Source organism: Leiobunum rupestre, chromosome 6, assembly GCF_980474605.1.
Source record: "Leiobunum rupestre chromosome 6, qqLeiRupe1.1.hap1, whole genome shotgun sequence".
NCBI lineage: Eukaryota > Metazoa > Arthropoda > Arachnida > Opiliones > Sclerosomatidae > Leiobunum > Leiobunum rupestre.
The window spans coordinates 44785104-44805828 of NC_143389.1; the positions used below are offsets into that span (position 1 = coordinate 44785104).

Sequence of the window (20725 nt, forward strand, 5' to 3'; positions counted from 1 at the left end):
ACAACATTGAATCGAATAAACAAAATTATTAATTAGCCGTTTCAGCTTACACAAAGCCGCGTAGCGGCCAACTCGAGAAGTTCTCAAACTGCTGAATTTTCGTCTGCTATAAGCGGATGATTTGATATTATGGAACACAAAGCGTCTGCTGTACATTCAGCGGCTTCTGAGCTTCTCGAGTTGGCCGTTACGTGACTCTATTTTAACTAAAAAGGCTAATTTATTTTCCAGTGTATTCCGTGGAGTAGACAGAGAGGATTACCGTGTTAATCCGCCTTGGGAGTAGGTTCGATTCTAAAAACCTCGATTTTAGTCTAACCCCCTTTGACGAATCTCAAGCTACTCTACAGTGTGTATTGAAATATTTCATTTACGTAATGGATTGCTATAGCAGTCATATTTTTAGCTATCCATTTTTATTCAAGTTTCCCTTAAATGCGCAAATAAAACAATTGAAGATAGATGTCTCTGGTAGCGTATAAAATCGTCCACCCGATCGATACCACTTTATTCAAATAAACAAATCTTCGCTAACGCGTAGTCAAACAAAGCTTTTATTAGAGAAAGGCTTCGTTATACGTGATCTGTTCCACACTTTCTACGTGTGAAAGTGGGTGATAACGTATTTAAGGCAAAAGCAAAACTCTCAATCCGACCGTGTGGTCCCCCGCCCGGGTTAAAGCGCGCTAACACGGTCGCCATGGAAACCAAAAAGTGATTAACTCTGTCGTATCGGGACAATTTAGTACTTCACCCGAAATTGAGAAACGCCGTAATCTATATTTTTGTTCGTCGAAACATTAAAATTACGGCACGGTTTCAATGCCACAGAACAACAGTTTCCAAACACGACAGCGTACGCGTACGAAGCAACAAGTCTCGGAAAGGATCGAAGTTTAAACCGATTTTCCAATAAAACCCACTAAACTAAAAATAGTCTCTTTTAAAGCGGTTTTTGTCACTCAACTACATACCAGGAGAAGGGAATCAACTCCTTCAAATCACGCTTTGTCTAGAAATCGCCTGTTGAGTTTCGGTTAAAATTCACGCGCTACCATAGCCGCGAGAAGGTTGTTTAAATTCGGGGTTAATACTATCCAGTCCGTAAGAGTTAAATCTTTTCAGTATCATAATGGAACGCGATACGTTAAGTTAGCGGTAATTCAAGCAATCCACTGAAAATCGTGTTCTCATCCCCAAAAAAGGTACGCAGAGTTTAGGTAGACGCGTTCCAAGCACGAAAGGGAAGCCCGCTTCCTTTATTTTACCTCGCTCTCAATTTTTTTGCTATCTGAGCGGATATCCTAGGGTCGAGGAGAACAGTTGGCAGTTCAAACGGGGACGAAGGGTGGGGTAAAGTCTGTCCGCAATTAGCTCGAGGCGAAACGACGGTTAACTCCGTAGCTAAGTTGAGACTAAACGTGCAATTTACGAAGCGACTGACCAATAAGAATGATCGTCTAGTTTCACGCTCTCGAGACTACCTAGAGAAGGAGTTAGCTCGGTGGGAGGGCCATAGACCGGAGAATAGTCAGTGGAGGGAAAGCGTTTTGAGTCGGGAAATTCGCAGTTCGGACGTCGGTCGAAGCCAGCTTGGCTCCGCGAGTCGCGGCCGAAGCTCATCCGACAACTATCGTTGCGGTGTCAATAATGTAAATGGCTGTTGACTCGTTCGGGCTCTTCGCAAAAGATCGGCGAAGAAATGATGACCGTCAAAGAGGGCTCCGCTAACGAAAGCCCACATACTTTATCGGTAAGTAATAAGACTACTTCGTCTAAGTGGAATTAACACGCGCTCGAAAGCGAAGACTTAGCAAATTATTCGGCATTAATCGAGCACTATATTTGAAATTGCAGCGTTGTAGTAGGCTTTCAATTAGTAATATTTGCCTAATTCAAGGAGATTAAATCAGTTTCGACGCTAGAATTTTTTTCAAATATTGTTTTATGAACCTTTTAAAAATTATCAAACCCTTTTAGAATTCCACGAATGCAATAGGCTAATCCCTCTCTACATTATCGCCACTACAAGACTAAATAATAAATTGTTTTGAACTGTATAATTAAAATTACCTGATACCGGTTATCTTCGTTAATAAAATCCGATAGAGAAATATCATAGAAACGAGATCCAGAACGATAAAATTATTGAGGAATTTTCAAAAGGTGAAATTATATAAATCGGTAAATAATCATTTAGAATTTATCTTATGAAATGCGTAAATTTTATATAATTAATATAATAATATATAATATTTAATTATAATAATAATATATAATGTATATTATACGCGTTAAAAATAACGCAAAGAAAGTACATTTTGTAATAAACATTTCCAGACAACTATGACGTTCCGATCCCGCATTACTGGCATCAGACACTATTCGATCGTCGAATACCGGCATGGCTGAGTCGTAAAACAGGCCCGAATGAAAAAACCCTTATATCCGTTTAATATTACTAATAAACAATCGAGCTCTGGCCGTAACAAAGCGTGCGTATTTAAGTTGGAAACGAAATGGATCGACGCCCCAACAAGCGCCTATCGGTAGGAAAACCTTTAAATACGATATCAAGGTGGCGAGATAGCTATATCTAAACCGTGCGTATATTATAGAACCCTTCCTTATCGACCGCGCCACCTGGTCCTGGTTTTATCTAATTAAGTACTATGGGTCCCGAAGAGGGAACACGGCGTCGCATTTTCTCTATTAAATTAGTATCAGGGGTTCGTTTATATTACTGGTTTATGCCTAATGGAAAAGTAAGCGGGAATTCATTAAACCCGTAATTATAAAGACAACGGTTAATTTGTAATCTAGATAGCTACGACACCGGTAAACTTTACCCCTTTCCCAGCCCGCTTTCCGTGGCCTTCGATGTACGGAGCGAAGTTTGTTTTGTTCGGCTATATAGAAATTAGATGTAAACGATATATTTCTAGTTTATTTTTAGCAACACAAACTAAATTATCCCCGTTTCGTTAATTACGCGTGTTTTATTTGGGTTCGGCCATTTCAAATTCAATGTATAGCCGCTCTCTTTAAAAGTCAATCAATGAATCCGAATTCAAGCGCTCTCGGGTGTTACATTTCAGCAAAGACAGTTTCAATTTTCAGTTGAACGATAAGGAAATGTACGTTTATACGCCCGTATTGGCTACGTAATAAATTCGATTTCTCGAACTACCAGCGCGAAATGTTGGGAGGGTAAAAATCTACGCGGGCGTTTCCCAGATAGTTTTTTTTACCTCCTAAGTGCCTTATCGAATCTGAAGGGTCAAACGCGCGTTGTATAGTAAAGGGAGGTTAAACGCGTTAAAAACCACAGAGCGGTCACTGATCGCCGGCTGTGTGTCCGACAATTTCATTACGATTAGACCAATGCTGTAGGAACCGCCCCCTACCTCCACCGCGAATTGACGTCATATATTTCGGCCGATCTTTTACTCGGACCACAAAAAAAAAGTTATTTAAATGTACGTTTGTTTTTATTGAATTGTAATCGCGTACTTTCGTGATAGAATAAAATATTTCGTACACATTATATGGATACGTATCGGTTGTTCAAATTACAGGTTGTGCTAAGAATCCGACCCCTGATGCCTCACGAGAATACCAAGGGATCTAAAGTGGCCTATACTGAAAAAGAGAAGGTAAATATTTATATTGTATTAAGGGGTTATAATCAGGGTTGGCACGATTTTGCCAAGGGTGGAAAAACCGTGTTTTTGTTTTCAGGAAAAAACCACCTATTGTTTCCTGTTAAAAACCGTGTGGAAAATCTTATTTCCATGGTTTTTCCACCTCAAAATTCAATAAAAATAAATAATAAAAGCAGTATATTCTTCTATTCTATTTACTCCTCTTCTGGCTTGTCTTCATCTCTCCTATTTGCAATGACCAAATTAGTCACTTCATAGATATATCAATGATTAATTTAGCCTAAAAAGAGTTTTTTCCACTTTTTTCCGGTTTTTGTAAAATTTTTACCACATGTCCCGGCAAAAACCTGGCTATAATCATCAGAGATATTAAGCAAAACAATTTAGCAATTTCTAAATTATAGAAATTGTTGCTTAGATAACGAGCAAGATACTAGTTTGAACCATACTAAATCGCGCCTTTCCGACATTCGTACTATACTGCGACCATTGTCTAGACACACATTTTGGTTTCGAGTACCGGCGTGTTCGCAGAAAAATCCTTCCATTTTAAACTTGTATCGATTTCGTCTTAGTTGTACAGTGCGCGTTTCAAATTAAACACCTTCGTACGCGTTTGATCATACATTCAGTGGCGTAGTCAGGGGAACCTCCCAAGGGATGTGTGTCCCTCCCCTAAACTGGTGGGAAATTATCTCTATATTCGTTCCTCTTAATAATGGTAGTATTACGTATTTTATTTCACCCATGAATATTCAACTCTGTCGTTACCATTTGGTCCTCCACTTTAAAAGCGAAAAGCTAATCCTATTTTCCAAGGTTTCTTGTCTATTTTCGCCACCAAAGAAATGACGCTTCTCCAAATGTATTCTATCCGTGACTTGGAGGTAGCATGCTCGAATGTCACGCGTGAGACCGCGGCTCAATACTTTGTGTTTATTTACAGTCAACATTTTCATTACCACTTTTTCTGAAAGGATAAACTGTTATTAAATTTTATTTTTACTCTTTTATAGAACAAATAAACAAATTTTAGTATTTTACCAAACATTATAATATTGGCTACCATCTAGCCACGCACAAAATGCACGAATGAATGGATCCTTTTTGCGTTGTTATTTAGCAAACAATATTACCAAGATCTGTTTTTCTCGAACTTTTAATTAATTTAAAATTTGAATTTCATTGATAAAAATATTTTAAGTATCATTTTGGTTCCAATTTTTAAATAATAATTCGATATAATTAGGTTCTAAAGGTTTTTTTTTATTATTCCTTAACAACAACTCAGTGAGGTGTGGCAGAGACGAGTCGGGTACACGGTTTAGTCGGGCTTTTTAGGCCCGACACGACCCGAACCCGTTTCGGGCCGGGCCGGGCCCAAAAAGATTTAATTTTTTGCGGGTCGGATTGGGCCGGTATTTTATTTCGTTGAAAGAAATCGGAACCGGGTCGGGCCGTGATCATTTTAAATAGGGTCGGGCAGGAAGTTTCGGCCCTACCCGACCCTATTCGATTAAAGTTTGCGTTAAGAAAACCGTGGAGAGGTAAAAGTTTCTACATTTTGTGTAATTGACTATCAAAAACGTCTGATTCGCCGGACATCGTCACTCTGAGATTGCTTATTTTAGTTTTATTTCGATATTCAATGGTTACCTCTCATTAACCACGCAATCACCCCTATTTTGGCGCTCCGTAGTGCCCAATAGTTGGACCCGTGGAGTCCAAATTGATACTGGTTGTTTAAGTGCCGTGAGATTAATTGTAGATATTTCCGTTGAAGATTTCAAGGTAGTATATAAGAATGTGGATTTCAATAGCTCTAAATTATTAAAATAGAATTGGTACTAATTCAAACATCATAACAATGCGTAGGCCGATTGTTAAGTCCCTCGAATTAGCTTAAATCCTACTTAAAAATTCTTAATGGGCTACAGATGGAATATTATTTTCTGTTGATTGACCTTATGGATATATCTATTTTTAACAATAGGTACTTTTGTTTTTGTTTATTTTTTGGTTTATTATTTGTCAAGGATTACAGTAATTCAAAAAGTTTTAACCGCAATTAATTATTTAGAAAGATATGATAAATATAAAATTGTTACTTGCCAGCAATTTTTACCTCGGAAAATACCACATATTTCGATATTTTATGTGGAAATACAGCATATTTCGAGAATTGTGTACGTGTTGGATGAGGTAGGACTGATGCCGAATTAGATTTAACGACAAGATATTACTAAATTTTTAAAAAGTGTGCAAACCGAAAATGCGTTTTTTTTACGGCGAATTCAATCCGCTAGATACTATAGGTATGATTTCACTGAATACGACGTCCGTATGTGGGGTTAATATATATGCACCTAGGAGGAGGGAAAATTCCTTCGTGTGGGATCGATTCATCTCTCAGTCGCTCTCCCTTGTTTAATTCGCACCACAAGAGACTATACTAGGTACTATCCTCTAGGCAGGGCCGGATTAACCAATAGGCCGAATAGGCCTGGGCTTAGGGCACCAAGCCTACAAGGGGCACCAAGAGGGTTCGAAAAAAATAAAAGTACAAAACTTTAATCATTTGCTTTTCACAAAATATTTTCCGGAGTTATTTTAGTAAATGCGTCCACCCCTATGAACCAAAAACGTTTGATTGTCACATTCTCTGACGGACTGCCGTCTAGCCCCTGACGACATACTAAATCTGGCAGCAAAATGAATTTTCCTTCCATTTCTCAATTATAAATTGAGGAAGCGCCTAGCTCGCTTCGCTCGCTATTGAAAGGGGGGCACCAAAATTAACTTTGGCCTAGGGCCCCATGAAGTCTTAATCCGGCCCTGCCTCTAGGTCGCGTTATAGATGGCACAGCTTGATTAGCAAGAACGGGGCTGGGGTGGCGCCGCGCGCCCCCAGCGCTCGAGCGAAGTGAGTGCGCGGCGCTGTGAGGCGCCAATACTTCGTTTACGAGTCCAGTTTTACTTTTAGTTTGGAACTTGCTTATCGGTTGTAGTTTTGCTTTAGACAGAGAAATTATGTGTTACTTTTGCTTTCGGTTGTTTTACCTAGTCAAAATTTCACTGGGGCTGTGTTGTTGTGCGTTCTTCTGGTTCTCTTTTACTCAATTTTTCTTATATTAACTTCAGTAATATCTTGCCGTGAAATATATTTCGTCATCAGTCCTACCTCATCCAGCACGTACCAAAATTTCGAAATATGTCGTATTTTCCGTTGTCAAAATTGCTGGCAAGTAACAGTTTAACATTGATCATATTTTTCTAAATAATAAATTACGGTTAAAAATTTTTGCTTTACTGTAATCCTTGACAAATAACAAACCAAAAAATACAAAAAACACACAAGAAAAAAACAAAAGTACCTATTGTTAAAAAATCCCATGCATAGAAAGTTTTGTAGAATGTAGCGGTGGCATCGGCATTGCCAACATTTACTGGTTCTATTATTTAAGTCGGGTCGGGCCGGGTTTATTCGGGTCGGATCGGGTCATGTAAAATGTATTTTTTTTTTTGGGTCGAGCAAAATTTATTTATTTTGATTTTTTTCGGGTCTGGTCGGATTGGGCAAAAACAAAATTTATTTATTTTCGGGCCCGACTTGTCCCTATAAGGTGTGGGGACCTAGGGCATTCCAAACAGATCCTTAATGAGACTGACTGAATGACGAGCCGCGGCTCGAAACGTCTTTCAAATGGTTTCAATAAAAATATTTATATTTTTACCGACATTTTTTAATCACGGGTATCCTTCTTTGCAAACTTCTACATTTTAGGTTTTATAGGGTATTCCAATTGATTATTCATGGGTTAAATAAATTCCTGGTATTGTAGAACTATGGCGTCGTCATGAAGTTCTGAAATATTCAACTCCGAAAGACAAACGCGGGGGAAACCAGAAAGCTTTGTATAAGATCTCTAATTATTATCACATCTCAAAGCATATAACCTTTACCCATAACGTATACAAGACATGAACGCCATATATAATAAATTTTCGTGAAATCGTTTTTAACCGTAAAAATATTAAGTGTTTTTCTTCTTACGTCGCGTCTCATTATAATAGGAATCCCCTAGGAAATTGAATAAATGATTACCCCATTATACGTGTATAACAGTTATTGGTACATTTCTGAGAAATGTAGCAGAGTTCTTCCCCTGTTCCGTTCAAAATTGAAATTCCACTCGACGAGTAACAGAGTTCACCGACGAATAACACGTGACAAAAAAATGAAACGAGTAACCGCTACTACAATACGTTTTCTTGGGAAAAACGTGAATTTTATATTCAAGGAGACGCTGGCTAGCGTGTTCCTCTTTCATTATAAAACATAATACTCGCTGAAAAACCGTTTTTAGCCTGTTTCTTCATTACCTATCGATTCTTCAAGACACAAAGCCAGAACCCCCGCGGGCTGGCTGGGAGACTGTGACACACGTAGAAAGAATGAGACTTGTGATCCACCCGAGCAACATATGTTTCGGTTTATAAGCAGGAGGTATTGTCATTGCCATGAATTTCTCTTGAATTTATATTGCGTTCTTGGTCCGCCTCTAGATGCGTGGGCGGTGAAGTAATTGATCCGTGTATTATAGTTCTTATTAGTGTTTCCGCTATCAAGGGCGGTGCGAGCGGTATTAATTACATTTTAGTATTGGGGTAAATTAAGCTTCTTTGATTAGAAAGGTTAAGCGAAAGCTTTGTTTGAGAATAAAAACTTGTTAAGGTTAACAGTAATAGTAAAGGTAGGGAGCTGTTGGCCCGCGTGGCATGAAGGGCTTGCCACCGCAATTTAACCAAACCATCTGAATTTAAGACCATAAAAGTCACTAGATGACTTGGGCCTAGGGTGGTGACTTGGGCCTAGGGTGGTGCCTTGGGTATTAGCCTAGCTGATTATTATTATTATTATTATTATTATTCAAAGCTTCTATAACACTGTGAACTGAAATTGACCAAACTCCCGCGAATTAAGTACTGTAGATAAAAATACTTACCTGGTCAAACCTCGCCCGCCTAATCACTCTAATTTCTCAAAAAGAACGTCTTCGGTGTGCTTCAATCGCGTCGGAAGAACCAATGAGATTTTTTTAGTGGAAAGGACCTTACAAGGACATTAGTAAAAGGTTCAAAGCTATAAAGATATATTTTAAACTTTGTACGTTTTAAAAGGATATTAGTTGAAATTCATAAAAGCCTGGCACTTCATGGAGACTTAAAACATTTACTTATTCCTCAGCCGATAGTTAATATAATAATAATTCATTATATATACACTCATATCCAAGTTAAACAATATTTCCCAAATATGTTTATCGATCCTTTATACATGTTTATTCTACTACTACCTTTAATATAAACCTCTGTCTTCAAAAATCTCCCGAACCAATCTATTTCATTATTTTTTTTTATTTTCACATCCCCTACGACAAACAATTATTTCGTTCCGTTTCGCGTTTCATTACCTTTTTCCAATATCTTTTTTATCATATTTGCATTTAATTTAATATTTAATTAATTCTGTCTTTACGGTCATTCTTACTAAAATGCCTTTTTTGAAATTTATTCTGTGTTTTTTCTGCTAACCCTTATACTCGGTTTTTTAAATTAATTAAAAACAAACTCAAGGTAGTATATGAAATTTAATGCAAATATGAAAATCAAAAATAAGTAGGACAAGTGCAGAGATAAATAAAAATCGCCAAAACGGAAAATACAAATTTTGTAAGAGAAGAGTTGTGTAAAAATGGATAAGCGGCACGAATAAACAAAAACAGGAAAAAATCATGAAATAGATTGGGAATCAAAGAGAGTTCTGTGCCAGGAAGGGGGTTGATACGGGAAATGTTTTAAGGAAGTTCTTTATATCAAAGATAAGGTAGAGTAGATAAAGGATCGATAACCATATGTGGGTGGTGAGGTTATTGGAGAAAAACTAGATTTTTTAAGGAAATCGGAATAAACAATAAATGGTGCGAAACTGTAAGACAACTGTAATTAAACAAATATTGTTTAGTACTTGGATAGGGGTGAATTAAATTTAGATAAAGGGAATATAAATTTAAAAGGGTGGGGGGAAATAAAATTAAAAAACTAAAAAATAAACCAGATTATGGGGTAATGCTGTTTAATGAAAAATTGTTGTAGAATTATGTTTTTTGGAATTTTTTAATTTTTAATGGTTTAATTGTATAATTTTTTATGTTTAAATTTGTAAAATGTTTATTAGTAATGAGTTAACGGCTGACGAAGGACCTCGGTCCGAAAGCTCCAAGAAAATAAATATTTTAAAACCATGAAGTATCAGTCCCTTTGGTATTTTATTTTGTAAATATGTATTTTTATATATTAATTAAATTAAATTAAAAATATATTAAAACTCATCGACTAAAGAAGGACAGCGGCCCTAAAGTTCCTGTAAAAATAAATATTTAGTTGTCAATTATTTAAATTTTCTTGAAGTTGACATCTTTTATAAGTTTAATCCTTTTATAAATATAGCGTTGATCACAATTTTAAAATTAAAAAAAAAAACATTATTTATTGTTGAAATCACGCAAACGGTCCTGTCGCTCTGACAGGAGAGTACCCGAGGTGTTTATTGCCGATTTTGTTCAAAGTCGGGCGTAATGTAGACCTATATGAGATATGAAATTTCCCAGAAGGAGATGTTGCACTACTCATTCGATTTGTCATGGCAACCGAAAATGTTTTGACCACTTAAAACAAAAAAAATCTCCATTTAAAAAAGCATGGGTTTTGAATTTTTTTTTTCAATTTGAAAATCACGAAATGGGTCACTTGGACCACATTTAAGTAACTTTCATCAAGTTTGGGTAAATTGGAACATTTTTTAGGTAAAATTGTAACAACTTTTTGGGTAAAATAAGGAAAAAATCGTATTTTTGTTTAAAGTGGTCAAAAACATTTCCGGTTGCCAAAATCGGCAATAAACGCCTCGGGTACTCTCCTTGTGAGTTGTAATTTTCTCAGTATTGAAGTATAACAAACACGTCACGGCGAAGCTAACTCTCGTCATATCATACAAATGAATACCACTCGTTTTCCCAATAGTCGTCTGACGTGTTTATTCCACAGTTTCAAATTTAGTACTTTAGTTGTAGAGTCCCACGTAACTAACAAGGAGACTCCCCGAGGTGTTACACACCGATTTTGTTCAAACTTGGGGCATTGGTAGACCTTCATGTAACTTGAAAAATCCTAAAGGGATTTTATTCAATGGGCAACAGATTTGCCATGGCAACGAAAAATGTTTTTGACAACTTAAAATGAAAATTTTCCCATTGAAATTAACATGGGATTTTGACCGATTCCAAGGCCCCCCCCCCCCTGTGAAACATTTTACAAAATTGGGAAAAAAATTAAAATACCAAAATTATAAAAAAATTGACGAAAAAAATCAAAATTGGTCACATTTTTATCAATTTTTTAAATTTTTTCACAGGAAATCGGTCAAAATCCCATGTTATTTTATGTTGTCAAAAACATTTTTCGTTGCCATGGCAAACCCGTTGCCCATTGAATAAAATCCCTTTAGGATTTTTCAAGTTACACGAAGGTCTACCAATCCCCCGAGTTTGAACAAAATCGGTATCTAACACCTCGGGTAGTCTCCTTGTAAGTTTTTGAACGCCAATAACGCGATAAAAATATGATCCGAGTGTGAAAATAGAACCGTCAAAAGCTGTCTTTTTGACCTTCTCGGACACGCCAAGTTGCCTCTTTGCGCGGGATACTCTCGGACGATATTTCTGGCGGCCTGGGGCGGCCGGACAATATAAACGGCCCTCGGAGAAAAGAGCCTCGCCGTAGAAAAATTAAACCAACAAAGTCCTTTGTGACCACGCGGCCAAACGACCATATATCCAAAAATCGATGGTATTTTCTTTTGGCAACGAAAGTATTATTAATGGCAAACTATTTCCATGAGCATTAACTCAGAAAGCCGACATTTATTTCTTCTTTTACGAAACACCAGGTGTTTGTAATCGAGGGACAGTAGCTAGAGCGCTCGATTCCGATCTTGGCGATAACGTGAAAAAATATATTCGCTAGAAAACGGATATTTTCACATTATAAACAAAATAAAGTCCATTTACGGTCTTAGAACTTTAAACCAAGATGATGGAAAAGGAAATTATTTGGTAAAATACATTAATTTCGCGACATTTTAAGCGTGACGCTTAAAGCGTCACACTAGCGATATAAATCAAAGTATATCTCTATATATAACTTATAAAAATAGAAACCGCGATTTGAACAACAATATCTTACAGACTTTGGACACTCTCCAAACTCTGCACCTTCTCTAAGAGACTCGGAATTCGTAAATCGTGCTTTGAAAAATAAATAGTTTGGGTGGGTCGAAAGGCCTTTCCGAAATGGGCGCGAGTCAAAACAGAGTCAAAACAGTGGGCGAACGTGACCCAGTCTGCTGTTGCCGGAGGAACCGGGATGGAAAAAGAAAGACATGAAAGTTGGCACGGCTGTCAATTCGGCCAACGTCCAGCTAAGCGTGTTTCAAAATGACCATGTCCCCCTTTATAATGGAAGATCGTGACCCATAAAAAGGACCTCTCCCTAAAAATACGCCGGTCTCTGCAGGGGGGTGGGGTGTTTTGAAGGTCGACATCAAACTGAAAAGTTTATGACGCGTATATTCAGACAATAGGCTACTCTCAGACTGTCTAATTATGTCTAATTAATAATGAAAGGTTGTATTACGAAGCCCAATAGAAACAATTTTCATTATTAAGTGTGCTATGGTCGCGTTTCTGGTTTCGGTTGGCTACTTTAACCAAACGAGACTAGTTATTTCGTTTAGATCACTTACGAAGATTCTTTATTGTCATTAAAATGTCAAGGCTGGACTCGTTAATTTATAAGCGCCTCCACATTTCCTTATTGTTGTCTCTTAGGTATAGTAGGTCATTATCTATATTAGCCCAAAAGATACGTACGCCATATGGTCAAATAGCGAAAAGGTCAGCTATTTTCAAAAGCTGATATTTTAACCGCGGCAAAGCGGACTCAATTATAATAAAAGGTTTTTTTTCCTTTTACGTCGTTTAATATGAGGGTAAGTGGTCAGATAGGGGACACGGCTAATTATCTAGGTGTTATTGGAGATTTTGGTACGCATCGAAGGATTTAAGGTCACTATCTCTTGACCACTTAAGCGTTTAGAGGTTACACCCTGCTGCGATAGAAATATTAAAAATTAAACTGTTGTGAATGAATATAAATTAACAATAAAAAGCGCCTATCACGAATATCCCAAACGAAAACGCATTTTAGCTGGATGTTTACGTTAGTTCTGAAAGTGCAATACGCAATGTTCACGCGAAATTATGACGGATAATGTTTTATTGACTAAAATAAAAATATATATAAAGTGCATTGTCGATTTAGAAGCCTGCGATATTAAAATAGTAAATACAGAACACATTTTTCATTTTTGGACATTAAATGAATGCGTAATGCTGCACTTGTTGACTATTCGTTCGATAAAGGTCGACATTTGTTGTTGTCCATGGAAACGGCTTCAAGAAATAGTATGAAAATATTGTTCGGATATTTAAATCCTATTTCATCTTAGCTTAAAATAATAGACGATATCAGGTATTCAACTTCGGTATAAATTCGAAACATTACCCTGTATCGGACTGATATTCAGTTAATTTTATCTGTTTAAATAAAAAAGATATGCTCCCTCTTAGAAAAAAAGAATTCATTGGTTAAATTTTATTCAAGGAAAAATTATTTCAATTTTTATTTTATCCAATAAAAGCTTTTATCCGTGGCTAATACAAGACGGAAATATTTATTTTCAAGTAAATTTATGAAGTTTTCAAAGTAAATTATGATTGCAATTGACAGTTAATAAGAGAAATATAAATTATAAGATATTGGAATTAATACGAATTTTACAAAAGTTAGTATAGACGATGGTTGAAATTTTATGATTAAACAATTTCAGATTACAATTTCACCTATTAAAATGTCTATTCTATAGTGTTAATAAAACATTCTTCGGTTTAGATAGTCGCAAGCCAGATTGCCTGCGCGGTACTGACGAGCTCCAACTATGGTGAAACCGGTCTACCATTGCAAATTCTGGCTATTTTAATTCCATTTTAATTTGTTTTTGACTCGAAGATCTATTTGGTTCGAGTTTCGCGTTTCAATTTTATCCTCAAAGACCTAGTGGTTCGAGAATTTCGTAAGTTTTATCATTACTTTAAATTTTTTAGGGTTTAGCTTTTTTTCCCCTTTTTTATTATGTACTTTTCTACTTTTTCGCGTAATTTAACTAGTCTATAGTTTAATTAGTTGAGATGTGGAATTATTTATATTGCATTTAAATAAATTAAAATGTACTGCCCACGGTTAAATTCAATTCAATTCAATTATCTGTAACCACCAATTTCATAGAAAATGAAAATGTAATGAATACCTCTATTCACCGACAGAATCGTTTGAATTTCGGCAATAGGGGTTGAAAAGTGCCAAATTATCATTCATCGTATCCGCTATAACGACGTACGGAAGCGGAGGAGTTACCTAAAATTCTGGACGAATTTTTCAAATGATTCAAGCCCTATAAGAGCTGTACTACATACAAAACAAATGTATAATTTTATGTGACCTCGGAAAAGTTCTATAAGCTCCCTTTTTGATTTCCCTTGGGTTACATAGTTTGGGCTAATCTACGTATTGAACACTACGTCGAACTTTTAATTAACTTTTCAAGAACTACAACTTGTATATAAAGCTTACTGCTAGATGCTTCAAACAAAGCTTCAGTCTCTAGCGCAAATGAAATATCAAAAAGCTATAAATTAAAACGAAACTTATTTGAAACCCGTCATTACTTAGCTTAATATTTTCATCTCAGAAATGTAATTAATATTTCCACGAATATCAATTGCCCAGTTTAATAAATGATGTATTTCACCGTTTCCCTTTCTATTTTTTGTCCACGCAGGTTGTGGTTCTGATCGACCCCAGCGTTGTTGATTCTTCCGACGTACTGCGTGCCAAACGGACGGTGGAGAGGCGGTACGAGTTTGACTGGGCGCTGGATAAAGATAGCACCCAAGTAATCAACTTGTCAACCCATTGAACGCGACCCTACTCCCAGGCGGCCTTGACTCGGGCCGTCTCCGAGATAGGTTATATCCGCTGTCATTTAGGACCCTCAAGAATGGAGAGCGACCTATTTTTATTCGCGTGATTCAAGGTCTCATTCGGTCTTTCAATAGGAAGACGTATACGATAAAACCACCCGCAGCCTAGTGGACGATGTTCTCAATGGCTTCAATGGCACTATCTTCGCCTACGGAGCCACCGGCTCGGGCAAGACCTACACGATGGCCGGTACCAACGACGAACCCGGTATCATGATCCGAGCTTTGAGTCACATTTTCCACGTGGCCGAGAAGAGGCACTCCGATACTGATTTCCAAATGTCACTTTCCTACGCCGAAGTACGTCAATTAAATCTTACCAATTACAACCTTATAAGAAACTCTCTACTGTCGTAGATCTACAACGACAACATACGAGACCTCTTAAACCCAACGTCCGGTTACTTGGAATTGAGAGAAGACGCCAAGGGAAATCACACCGTTGTGGGTTTAGCGGAAGTAGGAATCAGTTCCTCCGGTGAAGTGGTCAGGATCTTAAACAGGGCCAACCGACAACGGATGCAAGAACCGACTTCGGCTAATCGCACTTCTTCCCGGTCCCACGCCATGCTTCAAGTCACCATCAGACAGAGTGTCAAACGGAAAGGAGACCATTATCAGCAACACCCCCACCACCGAGACGAAGAAAAGGCTTCCCCCACCGAGAGGTACGACGTAGGAACGTACGAGGTAAAAACGGGTAGACTGTACATGGTCGATTTAGCCGGCTCAGAGAGAGCGTCCCAAACTCAAGTAAGACATCCATTCTCCGCGAGTATCTTACTATCTTAACTCTGAATACCGTCAACAGAACACGGGTAAAAGGCTGGTTGAAGGGGCCCACATCAACAAATCATTACTGGCTTTGGGGAATTGTATAAACGCTTTAGGTTAGGCTCTTTTACGGTATTTGCACGATTTTATTTGATAAAATACATTGTCCAATAGCGGACCGCAGTGCCAAATACGTCAACTTCCGAGATAGCAAACTGACCCGCCTGCTCAAAGTGCCTTTATCGGGTAACTGCAAAACCGTTATGATCTCGCATATCAGTCCCGCCGCCCATCATTACGAAGAAACGAGGAAGACCTTGTTGTACGCCAGTCGGGCCAAGAACATCAACAACAAAGTAAGTAAAGACTGCCGTGTCTTCTGCCAGTCCTCTTCACCCGCCTAGTTCGTCACTTTGAAAGCTTTCTCGGTAATTACCCTTTCGGGAATGGCTTCAAAACTGTACTTAAACCGTCCCCAAAACGCGAATTCCTTATCGACTTCCTATATTGATTTTCTCCCATTGTCTTCTTCGTCTATTAAATTTATCTTTCCTTAGACGTACCGAATTTTGAAGAATGAAGAAGATAGGGTAAGTTCTTTTTACTTACCTCTGGAACTTTTTTGTCGTTGTTTCTCTTTGTACTTGTCGAAACGTAAACTTAATTGTTACTATCGTTGTCTCTTTTTTTATTATACAGGTGAAAAACAACGTATCAAACGTAACTCATCATGTAGCTCAGTACCAGAATATAATCAGTGAACTAAAAATGGAAATCAACCGGCTTCAAGATAAAATTGAAGTTCAAGACAGGGAAAGTCGTTTGGCCGAAATTGAAAATCAAAAATTTCCAGTTGACGAAAATAAAGGCACGTATTCATTTTTGAACCGCAACCTATTAACTTTAGATAAAGGAAATCATTATCAATTTTTATTTTCTTAGTTTTTGAAAAACGTCTGGGGGATTCGGAAATGAAAAGGCTTAAGACAGAATTAATGTCTTGCTTCAACACCCAAATGGAATTAAGGCAATAAATCTCATTTCGCGTATTATTCTCGTCAATTCTCTTAAATGGAATTCCGCAACATTTTACAGGAGAAAACTAATGGACGCCGAGAATGCTTTGGTCGCTATTGATTGCGAATTCGAACGCCTGGGGTTCATGGTTAACGAGTAAGGGTACTTTTCGATTCGGAGATATTTTCAGATACATACTTGAACTAAAGAGTAACGGGCAATATTTTATTTCTAAGGTGGGAGGCGGAAGTGACCAGAAAAGGAAACTCTAAAAACAGTCAGTAGTAGAATTACACCTCTGTTCGTGCAGTTGGAGAAGATAAAATTATCACTCTTGCAGAAGAAGCGCCTCAATACATTCAACAAGCGTGGGAAGACGTACGGTATCTGGAAAACGAAGAGAAAAGGTACTTGAAAGAACGAGGCGAGATACAAAAAAACCTGGAGGACAGTCGCCAAAAAGCCCACGCCTTGATGGAGGTAACAGCCCACAGTGTTTTAAAGAGCCCAAATTTTGGCAAAAATTAAAAAGGGGTCTGTTACAAATAATGTTTACATTTTTCTAATAAGGAAATAATTGAGAGTGAAGTAGCACCAAACGTTTTTAGCGTCGAAGTTACCTTCCCTGAAGGAACGCAGAATTTTCATTGGTATCATTCGATAGGTATCTTTGTCAATTTAGAACGTAGAAAAAAATTCATAGTCATAAGCCAATTCAAACGTCAGTTACAAGAAGTTTAAGGATTGAAAAAGGCCATTTCAATTCTCAGATAAATACAGATACTATTTTTAAAAATATTTTCATTATGCTCAAATTGTAACAGAAATACCGTCTTTTAATTAAAATAAGCTTAAGACCTTTCGAACAAAAACCATTATTTCCCGACAAAGATAAATTCATAACAATTAAGATTATAAAATTAAGTTTCATCTTTTTATCTCCGTTTTCGTTTTTTAAGTCTTTCCTAAAAAGGTAAAATACTTTTAAACATATTGAAACCTTTCTCCGAAAAAAAAGTTTTTTTTTTCAGATAACTTTTTTACTTTTAATTTACATCCGTAAATTAGTTTTACGAAATTTATTAAACATTCCTTTCATTGCCGGCTTAGTTTTTCGACATTATTCTCCAAATTTTAAAATCCAACTTTCTCCAAATTTTAAAATCCAACTTTCTCCAAATTTTAAAATCTAACTTTCTCCAAATTTTAAAATCTAACTTTCTCCAAATTTTAAAATCCAACTTTCTCCAAATTTTAAAATTCAACATTCTCCAAATTTTAAAATCCAACTTTCTCCAAATTTTAAAATCCAACTTTCTCCAAATTTTAAAATCTAACTTTCTCCAAATTTTAAAATCCAACTTTCTTCAAAGTTTGCGAAGGGAAACTTAAGAAAAGTTTTTATGGATTAATTGTAATGTTTACTAATAAACGTTATGGTTATCCACATGCTTTAAAATGGCCTTTCCAACATTTAAACTAATTGTAACAGGTGTTTGAAATAACTTACGACTGTGAAATTTTTCCACGTTCTAAATTCACTAAGATCTATCGAATAGTACAAGCGAAATTCCTTCGTTACTTCGGGGAAGGTAACTTCGCCGCTAGGAGCCGCAGCTAAAATCGTTTTGTGCTACGTAACCCTCTATTATTTCCTTATTACAGAAATGTAATTATTTTTGTAACAGACCATTTTTAAGTTTTGGCCAAAATTTGAGCTCTGTGAAACACTGCGCCACGAAAACAGTCGGTGTTGATGATCGCGCATACTAACGCAATATATATTCCAAACAGTCACTGCCAAGTAAAGCCAGTTCCGACGAGCAACGAGAATTGCTGAGTTTGCTAACCCGGGTTCATCGCTTGGAAATTGAAAGTATCCTTTAAGAAAAGCGCGTCCATTACCTGAGAAATTTCTTTAACCGTTAATTTTTAAAGACATGGAGATGCAAGCCTCCCAGTTGATCCGCGAACAGGAGTTACGTCAACGCGAAGTGATGATTCTGCGATACGATCGTCAGCGGCAGCTTTGCGACGAAATCATCACCAAACAACGGATGCTCATAGACAGTAAATGTTTTGTTTATCCTGATTGAATTATCCAAAAACCCGATATTTATCAGCTTATTGTAATTGATTAGATATCCAAACGGGGAAGAAAGTGGCCAGTAAGTTTTTTAAATTGCCTTTTCGTGAATCGAAAGCGAGCTCAACTACCCCCGTTTCCCCACCAATCGGTGTTAACCCAGGGGAAATGGCCCACGAACTAGGCGAACTCTACCGTCTCTACCAACAAGAGATGCAGGAAATCCTCAACGGAAGAGACTCCGTCATCAAATACCTAAATACAGCTTCGAGTCAAAACGTTAGTCGAGCGAACCATTCTAAGGAAACAATGTGCCTTAAGTCTATAACGAATTAAACTTATTTTTAGAACGGATCTTTGGCGCCCAGGCCTTTGGGTTCTAGCGGTAGTTTATTGGATTTAAGTGGAACTAAATCAACTTCTCCGTTGTTCAAGTTACCGAGCATTAAAAGGTACTTTTATATCGAATTGCGGATTTGTCTGATAACTAACTACAACATCGAACTGCAGGGATGTAAGCGCCTCCAAAATAGAGGACAGTGGTAACGGTCGCTCTTTAGCCGTTAAAAACGACTGTGAAGTTTCCGTTTCGGAACCGTCGACTCCGATCGAGAGATCCAGAACTAGAACGCTGCCAAAAGTGCCCGAAGACCGTAAAAAGAAGGAAAGAAAACCACTTACCGTCGATAGGAATGTAACTAAAGGGTAATGAAATAAAACTGCTCATAAATCTCTCTTGGAAGTGCCCGCAAAATAATTTATACGGCCACAGGGCAGTCGGATGCTGTAGAGGCCCTACCTTCATTTCCCTCAAAGATAAACAAAAAGCGAACGACACGAATAATAATGAGGTGAAAACCGACGCCGTTAAAGACACTCTTCCAAAATTACAGCACTACGCGGAACGACGCCGAAAGAAATTGGGTTTGATATTCGACAGTAGATGGGGTTAAGAACTCTACACGCATCTTCCATGGTCGCGTTTTTTTAGTAGATCTTAAATCTTTGGCTCCGGAACAGAGCCTGTTAAGCTCTGCTTAATCCTGGACAATTATGGAGTACTTAACCCCAGCTAAACCTCTCTTTTCAAAATAAACGTTGTGGGATAATGATTTACCTCCATATTTCTCTATAGGACTAATACCCGACCCGGTCGAAAGCCTTTAATGATTCGCTTACTAAGTGATGAGATATGGTCCATATAAAAAAATAAACGGGCTTCCTTGAGTACAAAGAAAGTTCCACCGATAAAAGAAAGGCACATGTATTTGTGGATAGTTCACCAATTTGGAGGCTTGAAGCACCAAATATCGTCCTTGGCTGCGCAGAGGGGACGGAAAGCCTCCCCAAAAAATGCGAAATGATTTCCGTAAAATTGAAAACTTTTATATAAAACCAAAACTGAATGACTCGGCGGCGGATGGGCTCTGTCGCGTGATAAAGTAAACCGGCGTGTCAGCCAGAATGATAGGACAACTTTCAGCGTCATCAGAAACATTTTTAAGTGCAAATTTGTATATTGTAATTCAATTATTTTTAAACGTAAAATGGAAATGTAGATGTATGTACAGTAACGCTAATAAAAAAAGAAAAATATTTCGTTGGAAAAATACTAAAGACTTAATACCGGCGTGTTTCTTCTTGAATAATTTGACAAGATAGCTCCTTACATAGGGTAACCCATAAATTTAGTGGAGTAATCGCCGAAATCCTCCAATTTAACGGCGTGATTCCGAAATCCATAAATTTTGAGGATAAATTCCAAAATCCATAAAATTTGGAGGATGAATTCCTAAATCCATAAATTTGGAGGATGAACTCCTAAATCCATCAATTTGGAAGATTAATTCCTAAATCCATCAATTTACTGAAGGAATCGCCGGAATCCATCAATTTACTGAAGGAATCGCCGAAAACCATCAATTTCGCGAAGGAATCACCGAAATCTATCCATTAATAATTAC

General features: G+C 37.3%; 1 protein-coding gene across 1 annotated transcript; it reads left to right on the forward strand.

The window, feature by feature from the left end:
- The first annotated feature begins 1695 nt into the window (after positions 1 to 1695).
- On the forward strand, positions 1696 to 20343 carry Kif19A (Kinesin family member 19A). The gene is made up of 20 exons (XM_090179421.1): positions 1696 to 1753; positions 3579 to 3656; positions 14683 to 14796; positions 14960 to 15184; positions 15242 to 15637; positions 15696 to 15774; positions 15833 to 16014; positions 16216 to 16248; positions 16358 to 16526; positions 16601 to 16685; positions 16754 to 16831; positions 16912 to 16952; positions 17016 to 17155; positions 18470 to 18551; positions 18614 to 18745; positions 18817 to 19040; positions 19110 to 19213; positions 19272 to 19466; positions 19534 to 19685; positions 19897 to 20343. Exons 1-20 carry the CDS (start codon positions 1703 to 1705, stop codon positions 19926 to 19928), a joined length of 2592 nt encoding a protein of 863 aa, XP_090035547.1. The 5' UTR covers positions 1696 to 1702; the 3' UTR covers positions 19929 to 20343.
- Positions 20344 to 20725: the final 382 nt, after the last annotated feature.